General features: G+C 57.3%; 1 protein-coding gene across 1 annotated transcript in view; it reads right to left on the bottom strand.

The window, feature by feature from the left end:
* Positions 1-11,504, bottom strand: part of DIP2A (DIP2 acetate--CoA ligase A) — a 77,735-nt gene that overhangs the window by 27,555 nt on the left and 38,676 nt on the right. Inside the window, exons 11-20 of the mRNA XM_081821126.1 lie at positions 10,873-10,996; positions 10,515-10,624; positions 10,023-10,125; positions 8,349-8,413; positions 8,021-8,114; positions 7,268-7,387; positions 5,632-5,746; positions 4,166-4,305; positions 839-975; positions 22-463 (exon numbers count right to left, since the gene is read on the bottom strand). Of these exons, the coding sequence (XP_081677252.1) occupies positions 22-463; positions 839-975; positions 4,166-4,305; positions 5,632-5,746; positions 7,268-7,387; positions 8,021-8,114; positions 8,349-8,413; positions 10,023-10,125; positions 10,515-10,624; positions 10,873-10,996 (1,450 nt within the window). The remainder of the gene's footprint in view (positions 1-21; positions 464-838; positions 976-4,165; positions 4,306-5,631; positions 5,747-7,267; positions 7,388-8,020; positions 8,115-8,348; positions 8,414-10,022; positions 10,126-10,514; positions 10,625-10,872; positions 10,997-11,504) is intronic.

Below are 11,504 nucleotides of genomic sequence, written 5' to 3'. Positions count from 1 at the left end.
CTGGTGGGCTGGGGAGGAGACAAGGGGACATGGGGGGGTGGGGGGGCACAGGGTCCTGCATCCTGGTGGGCTGGGGAGGAGACAAGGAGACGTGGGGGGGCAGTGGGGGGGCACAGGGTCCTGCATCCTGGTGGCGGGGGGTGGCACAGGAAAGGTGAGGTTGTATAGGACTCTGACTGCCCGTGCCCTCGGGCAGGGCTCCCAAAGTCAGCGGCCAGGACATTCTGGGCTGACAGTACTCTGTTGTGGGTGCTGTCCTGTGGACTGTGGGACCTAGAGAGCATCCCTGGCCCCTAGATGCACGCTGGATGCTGACAGCGTCCCCTCTACTGAGGTGTGGGCCTGTCTGGAGGCCCAGGTCCTGGCAGCAGGACATACTCACAGGCCCGATGAAGCCCAGCAGCCCCGTCCTGGTGAAAGGCCTGTCAGACACGGGCATGCCTCCTGCCGTGACCGGGACGGTCTGCGCAGAGCAGAGAGGGGAACGTCAGGCTGTGCCCCATGGACAGCTAACCAACCAGATGCCGGCCAGGGTACGGCTCCCCAGATGGGGCTGTCACCCAAGGATCCCTGGTGGGGAACAGGCCACCCCAAGGCCAGAGTCTCTGTCAGCGGATGAGACGCTCCTCGGGCTCCCGCACCCAGCATGGTCTGTGTTCCTCCTGTGACCCCCTTATCCCCCTGTGCCCAGCGGCTGGCCCCTCGAGCATGCGGAGCGCTGGCTTCCCGGGCTGACCTCGACCCCCATCAGGGCTGGAGAGCCGCTGAGCCTCACGCCCCACACTCCACTGATGCTACGGAATCCACCCCAACAGAAAGGGCAGGGAGAGGTACAAACCTCAAAGACACTCTTGGTGATTCCAAGCAGCCCATAGTACGCTGTGCCGGTAGTACTGGAGCTGACGCATACCTCCCCGACTTCATCGGTTTTACAGAGGTAAGGGGCACCTTCCACCTTCACAACACATACGTCAGCTAGGAGAGGGAAACCCCAAAGTCACACACAAGCAATACATGTAAACGGGTCATTCGCAGAGATCTACTCGTCGCTACGTCTGCAGTTATGGAAACAAAACGTCACACACGCAGTCTGCTCTTCCAACGAGCTGTCGGACGTGCATACCACACGCTCTGTCCAGGTGTGCGTCCTTCTGCTTCCTACGCAGTATTTAACCGAAGCACGACGCATCCTGCACATCATAAGCTCAGGCTGACAGGACACTTGCTCTCTCGTGGACACATTCCGTGCCCCCTCCTTGTGTCACCCTCCTGACCCGTCTCATGCCGTAGCCCCGCACAGCCCATCCCAGAGCCCAGCCACCTCCTGTTCCACTGTCATAAGCAGCTCCCCACCGACGATCCTGCCTGCTGCCCGCTCTGGGCGTGGGGGGCCGTGCCTGTCAGGTGACTGCAGTTCCAGGCCGCCCAGCCCTGCCACAGAGCAGGCATCCAAAACCAGCCTCCAACGGAAGGGTGAAATGCACACCAGAATGTGCAGTGGTCCATTTAAGGAAACTCGGTCACCCAGTGAGGAATTAAGAAGCCTGTGGTCACCGGGGCACGGCCCTTCCTTGGACTCTTGAGTGTTCTCTAACGCGTTCTCCTCTTCCAGGATGGTAATTAGCAAGAGGACAAAGAAGGGGGCTCATTGACTTGTTTCCATTCATTCACAAATGCTGGAGGGGGACGCTGGTGTGCAGGTCACAGCCAGATACTCCCACATGCTTGCATTCACAGCAGAGACCCTGATCTAAACGACAAAAGGCCACAAAGCCCTTGGGGCGAACACAGTGAAAGATTAAGTCTCTGCTGAAAACAGGACACCATCAGCCCTCAACACATCAGTCAGCTCTGCAATGGTCCTGACAACTGACGCGCAGACACACATACACACACACACGCACACGCACACACACGCAGCCGGGGGAGCACTGTGCACACACGCACACACACGTGCACATGCAAGCATCCAGGGGAGCATTGTGTGCGCACACACACACACACGCAAGCACCCAGGGGAGGACACGCACACACACACATACACACGCAGCTGGGGGAGCACACGCATGAACACATGCAAGCACACACACACACACGCAGCCGGGAGAGCACTGTGCACACACACATGCAAGCACACACGCACACACACGCACGCACCCAGGGGAGGACACGCACACACATACACACGCAGCTGGGGGAGCACACGCACGCACACATGCAAGCACACACACACACACGCAAGCACCCAGGGGAGCACACGCACCTACACACCAGGGGGAGCACTGTGCGCACACACACACACACACACGCAGCCGGGGGAGCACCGTGCAGACACGCATACATGCACACATGCGTGCACACACGCACACACACACACGCAGCGGGGGAGCACTGTGCACACACACACATACACACACACGCGCAAGCACCCAGGGGAGCACACGCACACACACACATACACATGGAGCCAGGGGAGCACTGTGCAGACACGCATACACGCACACATGTGTGCACACAGGCACACACACACACGCAGCTGGAGGAGCACTGTGCACACATGCACACACACATACACACGCAGCTGGGGAGCACACACACATGCAAGCACACACACACACACACGCAGCTGGGGGAGCACATGCACGCACACACATACACATACAGCCGGGGGAGCACTGTGCACACACACATGCAAGCACACACACACATACACACACACACGGAAGCACCCAGGGGATCACACGCCACACACACACGCAGCCGGGGGAGCACTGTGCACACACACATGCAAGCACACACACACACACACACACGCAAGCACCCAGGGGAGCACACGCACCTACACACCAGGGGGAGCACTGTGCGCACACACATACACATGCAGCCGGGGGAGCACCGTCCAGACACGCATACACGCCCACATGTGTGCACACAGGCACACACACACACACGCAGCTGGGGGAGCACTGTGCACACACGCACACACACACGCACACACACGCACGCACCCAGGGGAGGACACGCACACACGCACACACACACGCACACACACGCACGCACCCAGGGGAGGACACGCACACACACACATACACACGCAGCTGGGGGAGCACACGCACGCACACATGCGTGCACACACGCACACACACACACGCAGCGGGGGAGCACTGTGCACACACACACATACACACACACACGCAAGCACCCAGGGGAGCACACGCACACACACACGCAAGCACCCAGGGGAGCACACGCACCTACACACCAGGGGGAGCACTGTGCACACACCCGCAAGCACCCAGGGGAGCACATGCACGCACACACACACACACACACGCAGCCGGGGGAGCACCGTGCAGACACGCATACACGCACACATGCGTGCACACACACACACACATGCACACTCGCACCGCGGGGAGCACTGTGCACACACACGCACACAGGGTGGGTCAAGACAGCTGCCCATGAATCTCAGAAGGGCCTGCATGGCGAGGAGGAAGCCGAGCCACCGTGAGGTCGTCACCGTGAGGGGCAGCCACAGAGCAGCAGGCAGAGCCTCCCCGGCTCACAACTGTCACTGGGCCTCCCGGGCCAGGCTCAGGTCTCCATTTCCCTGCGCGACGCTCTGCAGGAGGACCACAGGCAGGCCGTTCCACCACCCTCTCCTTGTGGCACTGCCACGGGGCCGGCACCCAGGTGCAGGGGGCCCGGGGGCAGGAGGCTGCAACGGGAATTTCTTGCAACCTTCAGAGTCATGCTCCTGACCGAACACATCCCTGCTACCCCGGCTGGTGGCATCCGGTGACCAGGCCGTCTGCAGACTCTGGAGTGCCAGGAGCTGATCAATGCCTCATGTGTGTGCAGCATGATGCCCATGCCTGACATGCAGTCAGCACTCCAGCTCCCAGACACCGGAGAACCACATCCGGCTCAGGGGCCACCAACAGATCCTCCTGGTTTTGCACAACCTTAAATTTAATACAGAGCCAGGCAAAAAACTGAAAAAATAACACTATAAATTAAAACCTCAATATACATGGAAAACCACTGCTCAGAAGCCTTTTGCTTGTGAGCTTGCAGAGCACTCCCATGAAGCCCGGAGCACCCAGGACTCCTGTTACGTCAAGCAGCTGCGGGACTGGACACACTCCAGCTCGTCCCTTACCTCCCGGCAGCACCTGACCAACGTCCTGAACGGTAAGAACGGACAGCTTTTCTTCAGTATCAACTCTGATCACACCAAAACTGAGACCGTTCATCGACAGGACAGCTTTCTTTGGTGGAGGTCCTCCCAGGTCTGGCGGCCTGGAAGACAAAAGCAGACGCACTGACGAGGGGACAGAGCCCATGGGGGGGGAGGGATCCGTACCCAGCTTGCCTGCAGGATGACGCTGCACCAAAGCCTCTGCTCTGCACCACACACGGCTGGCCGTGGGGGACAGGCCCGCTGAAGACGCTGCGCGCTGCTCGGCATGGGCACTTGCACACTCCTCCCCCGCCGGGGGCATCTGGTGGGCCTGTGGCCAGGGTCTAAGTGACATTCTGTGACCTCCCCGGAGAGGTCATAAAGCTGACAGCTTCTGCCTGGCTGTGCTGGGACACTTGCTGGGAGCCCTGGGCAGCAGAAGGACAGGCCCCGAGGAAGCCCGGAGCAGCGCCAATGCGTCCAGTCCAGAGACCAGAGGCTGCAAGCCAGAACCACCAGCAGAGCCCTTCCCAAACTCCTGACGCAGAATGCAGGAGAAATACAGTGTCTGATGCCACCAGGCATGGGAGTGAGGTGTCACCACAGAGCAAAGGAATGAGGAATACCTTATGGTTTGTGAAGGACAAAGATGTTCTTTTTCTTGCTAAGTTATTAAAATTTTAGGATTATTCAATACTTGCACATAAGAAAGCACAGACTAATATAACACAAGACCACAACCACGACTGACTTTCTAATAACTGGGTTGAGAGCAGAAAATTAACGCAGAGACACTCTCAACTGTGAGCACACGGCCCTCTACCCCAGGACGGCACCCAGAGGCCGCTGCGGACAGGAGCCCTAGGGCCGCGAGAGGGGACCCGGGAAGGAAAAGGTGGCCCGTTAGGAGCAGGAAGGGCAAGAGCCTGCCAGCTCTGAGGTCCTGACCCCACCCTCCGGGCTGAGACGGGGGGAGCGCAGAGAGAATGCAGCTGCAGGAGCCGCGGTGGGGCTTCCTCAGGAGGGGGCAGGGGTGAGCGCTTGGCCAGGGCCCTTCTCCAGGACAGCCCCACAGGTACAGACCCGTCCCTGGCTGCTGGGCACTGGAGATGCCAGGGGCCCCCCTCGGGGCAGGGAAGGGCTCCGGGCTGCGATGCTTATGAAGGCCAAGGAGGAAGAGGAGCCCTCGGAGGGAGAACAAGCCCAGAGATCACAGCCCCGGGAGCCGCTACCCAAGTCCCGGCACGGATCCAGGCTGGAGGGAGACGCGCGACCAGCCCAGGGCGAGGGGCATGGTGCCCAGGGCTGCCCCCCCACCAGCGCACACGCCTGGGAAGCTGGCCCGGCGTGGCTTCGTGAATTCTCCTGCCTAGAGGCAGACTCCCACACTCCGCAGCAGCGGTACTGCAGCTGCATGAGGAAGACGGAGCAAGCAACCACCTCACCTGCGGATGGCGACCGTTAACGCCTCAGGGGAAGTCGCACAGGGACAGATGACCTCGGGCCTCAGCCCTCTGGACTGGAAGACATTGAGGAACGCATCACAGGAGGATATGGACCCTGCGTGAGACAGAGGGAGACGTGGGGTAACTGGAGGGCTGACAGGGACAGGCCTGACACCAGCGCTCCAGGAGACGTCTGGGGAGGGGTGGGGCTGCTTCCATGGAAAACATGATGCGTCTGGAAACCACCAGCAGGGAAGAGCTGGACGTTTCTCAAGGAAGGCCTCTGCTGCACCCCTGCATTGTGTCTGAGCGCTAACTCACGGCCAGCCCCACCCTCGCCCCATCTCCTCACAGGTCTGCTGATGGGAGGTGACCGAGAAGCATTTATGGGGCGAACCTCCCTCATGGCGAGGCCCGGGTGCTGCTGGAAGTGCCTCAGGGCTGGGGGGCCGGCCAAGTAACCCCCCACAGGGGCAGCCCACACACCGTCCCCGGGCTGCCCCTGCTTCTCCCCGACTCGCCCCGGCCAGTCTGAGGTGTCATGGATATGGAAGCTCAGCTCCCAGGCGGGAGGGTGCCACCTGCTCGGGGCTGCACCCACTGGGACCCCAGGGCTGTGCCACGACCCTCAGGCACCCTGCCACAGCAAGGCTTGTGGAAAAGCAGGGGCGCTGCGTCCAGTTCTTGCTGGGCACCGGCAGACAGCAGAGGACACACAAGACAACCCAGTCATTCAGTGCCATGGGCCCCAGAGGGCACGCGGAGCGGCAGGATCTGAGGTCGGTGGGGGACCGCGGTCTGCAGCCAGGAGGGTGAGCCCGGTGCCCGGTGAGGAGCTGCTGGGGGTGCAGCAGAGTGGAGGACCTGCGGGGGCATGAGGCCAGGCCCGGGCATGTGACTGGGTTCAGGCGGGCGTGGGGATGCAGGGCACCTAGCCCTGGGTGTCTTGGAGGCAGGACGGAGGGGCCCTGCTGGGCCCAGGGACGGCTGGAGGAGCTCGACGGCAGGGTGCCCTCCTGGGCGGTGGGGGACCAGGGGCGCAGGGCTATCAGGGCCCTCCTCAGGGGACTGGATGAAAGGCCAGCTCCCGGTCCAGGTGCTTCAATGCAAAAACAGCTGTTAAAGCAACGAGAACAGCCCCCCACCTGGTCGAGGGCTTTGTGCCGCATAGAAGCCCCCACGAAGGCCCACCGCGCCTCCCCAGGGAACGCCCCGCGGCAGGCCTCAGACAGCCGCCAGCAAGCAGCCACACTCAGACCCTGCGCAGGGCCCAGGGCGCACAGCGGCACGCCAGGGGAGATCCCAGGAGGCCGAGCCGGATCGCTGGGGCCCCAGGGGCCCAGGACAAGAGGCTGGGACAGGCTCCCAGTCCATATCTACATTCCGGCCATCTCCTAATGTAGCTTCTGTCCGAGGTGTTAAAATTGCTTTAAATCCAGTGCCTTCATAAACATGCACAAGATACACCAGGGAGTCCCCACCAAGAGGGCGTGTGGCCCAGCACACGGCAGAACATTTAGGGATGTAACACCTCAGCGCTGCTTCTCGGCATGTTGTACTTGAACCTCTTCCCTCCCAAGTCAGGCCAGCGGCGGGGAGGCCCTGGCCACGCCCTCGCTCGGCTGCGCTTACTCACAGGGGTTAGCGCCGTCCGCCACGATCAACACGCGCAGTGAGCTGAGGCTGACGTCCCTCTGACCTCGCTGAGCTAGGAGAGACCAGTGCATGTCGCGGGACTTGACCAGCGCGGCCCGGGCTGCAGAGGGGGAGCACATAAGTGCCCTGCGTCACGGGAAAGAGGCACGCTTGCGCCTCACAGACACACCTGAGTCTACACGGGTCCCCAGGACGAGGGAGTGTGCGGACAAACCTGAGGCCCAGCCTCAGGGGGTCGCGAAGGGGCCCCCCAGGCCTGCTGGAGCAGAGCCCGAGGGATGGGGAAGCCCTGTGGCTGACCAAGGCAGGGGGCAGGCGGGCAAGGCCTCCGGGCAGCCCCATGGCCCTCTGTCCACACTGCTTCCTGGGAATCAACAGCTCTAGCGCTGGTAGCTTCTAAAGCCCTAACCTCAGATTAAAGCCATCCCCACTACTAAGAACCGGGAGCACTGATGGGACTGTAAAGAAAATTTCAAGAGAACAAAATTGGTAGCCTATGGTGTTTGCAGAAGAGAGCTGCCACGGGGCCGTCCCCCGCAAGGGCCGCCCGGGCCGTGTGCACAGGCCAGACACAGTCCACGACTGGTCATGGTGCACGCAGGCCGTCAGCGCTCCTCAGCTCATCCCTGCAGTTCCGCATGTCGGCTTTATGACTGTCTGAATCACCAAGGATTAAATCAAAGTGACTTCTTGAATGAAGGATGAGTCAGATGACGGTGCTATTTCCCATTACCTTTATAGGAACACACTTTCTGAATCCAGGACAGAGGGTTCACCTTCATCAGCGCGTACGGGATGCTGATGACGTGCATCCTGTTCATGACACTCTGTGGAAGAAACGGAGGTGCTCAAGGGGCAGGCCTCGCTCAGGTGCAGACAGCAGAGGGCCACACCACGCCAGAGAAGGCAAAGATAACATCAACGCCCTCCTCATGATGACACTTCAGTTCAGATAAGGATTAATTACATCACCTAAAAATAGGGCTTGGTGTCATCTATTGATATGAAGCATTAGGATCCCTCAATTCCAACCATTAGATCATTTAGCATACAACACTCACTGTTAACACTCCATGCCACAGACCAGCATCCCTTTTGAAATCCAGCACATTTGTTAATGTCTCAGCTGAAAGTGGACAAAGATGGTTAAACCACTTGTGACCCTCTTCACAAGTCATGTGCATTTTTAAAGAAACTCCGAGATGAATACATCATTGATTGACATGAAGAGCTCTAGGAAACATACACACCATTTCCAAATACCATGTACCAATTAATCAATCGTCTTGGTTATTTATTCAAATTACTAGAAAAACTCAGAAGTAGGTCATACAATTTTGGATTAAAACAGAGCTATGCTGGGGCACCCGGGTGGCTCAGTCGTTAAGTGTCTGCCTTCGGCTCATGTCATGATCCCAGGGTCCTGGGATCGAGCCACCATTTGGGCTCCCTGCTCAGCGGGGAGTCTGCTTCTCCCTCTCCCTCTACTCCTCCCCCTGCTCGTGCTCTCTCTCTCCCTCTCTGTCTCTCTCAAATAAATAAATAAAAATCAGTAAACATCTTGAAAAAAAAAACAACACAGAGTTATGCTGATCACTAATCTGAAAACATAAGGAACAGCGTGTACTTGAGCAGCCCCTCGAGACTCTCCCACTGCAGATGGATATGCTTACTTCTCACTGTACATCCAGATGCCCCCATTCTCACACCGAGGCCACCACCCTGCATCTTTGGGAAACAACACATGCTGCTCATGTTGCTTCCCCTCAGAAAGCTGTCCCTTCTCTCTGCTCTCCTCCAGTAAGGGTGGCGACCCGGGGCTGCCCACAGAGCCCTGTGCTCTGCAGGACCTGGCTGCAGGCCCCCCACCGAAGCCACAGCAACCTCGACGTGCACCCCTCAGGATAGACACCAATGGTGAACATGAGTCTGCTGTGCCGGGAGATGAGACTGCTTTCTGAGAGCTCTGTATGTATGCTCCTTCTGTTGCTAAAGCACCCAAATGATACGTGATATACACATGTCCAGAAAAAGCACACATGTGACTTAATAGATCCAATTTTCAAAAAATTATTCAGGCCCTTGAATATATCTAAAATCATCCTCCAAATCTCCACTGAAGTCTGCAGCGACCCCTGACTTTTATTTTATTTTCCCCTTACTTTTAAACACCTGTATTTTAGTTATTTAAAACATACCATTCAATTTACTTTCTAGTTTTATTCAATTCCAGTATTGTTACAGTGGGGAAACCATCATTTTTATAGTTTCTTAAAAGAACAGTTCTAAGCTAAATATCCGATATTTAACAGTAAATGGGGGGAGGTGCTGCCTTTATCACCAACAGAAAATCTATGACTTTCAAGATTCCGTTTGTATATTTGCATGCATGACAGTTTTTGCCAAAACCACAGTCATAGAAAACAGTAATACAGAAGTGGGTCCATTAAGATGGTTTTCCATTTTTTTAAGTACAAAATACACTGCCCCTCAGCTATGTCACAGAAGGAACCAGCCACCACGCCTAAGTGGTGGTATATGAATTCCATGCTCCTTAAGATCAACAGACACACACATGTACTGGAAAGGACCCTGCGTGGGCCTGCCTGGATGACCTAACCCCCATGCATCCAGCACAAGCAGAGGGCCCTGAGCACTCTGGCGCCCGGCCCCACCTGGGCGAAAGGGCTAGGTCGACACACAGCCACAGTCCCCAGGAGCCTGCACGCCCTTACCTTCTGAGTAGCCGCAAGCCTGGGTCAGAGCCTGGCACTGGGCCAGCAGGGATGCATGGGACACCGTGACCCCCACTGTGCTGCCTTCTTTGCTGGTTTTATACTGAAAGATTTCAAGAAAAAAAACCCTTTATGGGATGCTTCTGGAGGTCACGGCAGACTGAATGGGAGGCTGACAGAATTTAAAAAGAAGTGGTCAGTTGTCCGTCCCTCACTAACCATCCCGTCACATGGGAGCACATGATACGCCGTGAGTCTTGGGGTGACACCCACAGAGGAAAGTGGGGCACCCCTGGGGTAAGTGCCTGGGTACAGCAGCGCATGCGGGCTAACGCAGTGCTGCCGACCCTTTCTGTCTCTGGGGTGAAGATCAAACAGAAGGGTAAGTTTAAGCCTGTAACCTAAAATAAATGGCAGCTTACACTCATGAGAAACCAGAGCTGAGCCTGTGGGGGCTGCTTCAACGTGCTCTGAGTTAGATGAGGCCATTACCTCGATGTAGGCGGTCCCAGCCCCTGCATCCTGGGTCTGTGGGTGCCAGTCTTTGGGGGGCTTGGTCAGATGCTTCCCGTCGATCACCAGCCAGGAGAGCGGGGGCCATCCTGTAAGGGTACAGATGGCCCAGGACAGTGGTCAGCGGGCCTCAGGGCTGAGCCCCCACCACACAGCCACCGGCTACTGTGCGCCTGGGGAACACAAGTCTCCGTCCCGTTCACTTTGTATTAATTTATATTTAATTCAGTGGGTGCCTCTGAACAGTGACTCTGAACCGGGGGCAAGCGAGACGCGCAGGCCTCTGACAAGGACCCCACTCCTGCTGGAGACACCTCCCCTGCCCTTGGGGGCCTACCTTTGAAAGTCGCCACCTCTCCCGTCTGTGCCTTGGGCAGGCCCTTCTGACAAGCATCCGTGGTCAGGGCCAGGGCGACGCCGCAGCTGCCCAGCAGAAACCCGACCTGCTGGCTGCCAGCGTCCTGCAGAGAACACAGCGAGGCGCTCACGGGGCTGCCACAGAGGGCCCTGCACCACTCAGGCCCACCCAGAGAGCTGAGCCCTTCACCTTCATTCGCCCGCATCAACTTCTACAACTGAATCCTAGATGGGTATATGCTGTATTTTCATGGAAATACAATAGAATCATTTTTAAGTTGAAAAGATATATTTTTGCAATGAAATAGAAAGTTCTGGATAATGAGCCAATTTCTCAGTGTTTTCTTGTAAATGACATGTAGCAGCATTTTAATAAACCAAAAATAATAGCATGGAAATTTCCACGTGAGTCATCTTTAAAATTTGCAGATTAATCTGGGGAGGCCCAACCTTTAACACTTTAACACAATTACTTATTTCCCACAGAAATGCACATTTCCTTCCAGTCAATGCTTCTTTTATACATATCCCTCAGTAACGTTTTGTCACTTTCTTCCTGCAAGTTTGACAAATCTTGCTTTTTCTGAAGAATCTCTGTATTCAAATATCTGT

The sequence above is a fragment of the Leptonychotes weddellii genome, chromosome 1 (genome assembly GCF_054177405.1).
Source record: "Leptonychotes weddellii isolate Sample4059 chromosome 1, ASM5417740v2, whole genome shotgun sequence".
Classification (NCBI taxonomy): domain Eukaryota; kingdom Metazoa; phylum Chordata; class Mammalia; order Carnivora; family Phocidae; genus Leptonychotes; species Leptonychotes weddellii.
This window is presented reverse-complemented; position numbering and strand designations above follow the sequence as displayed.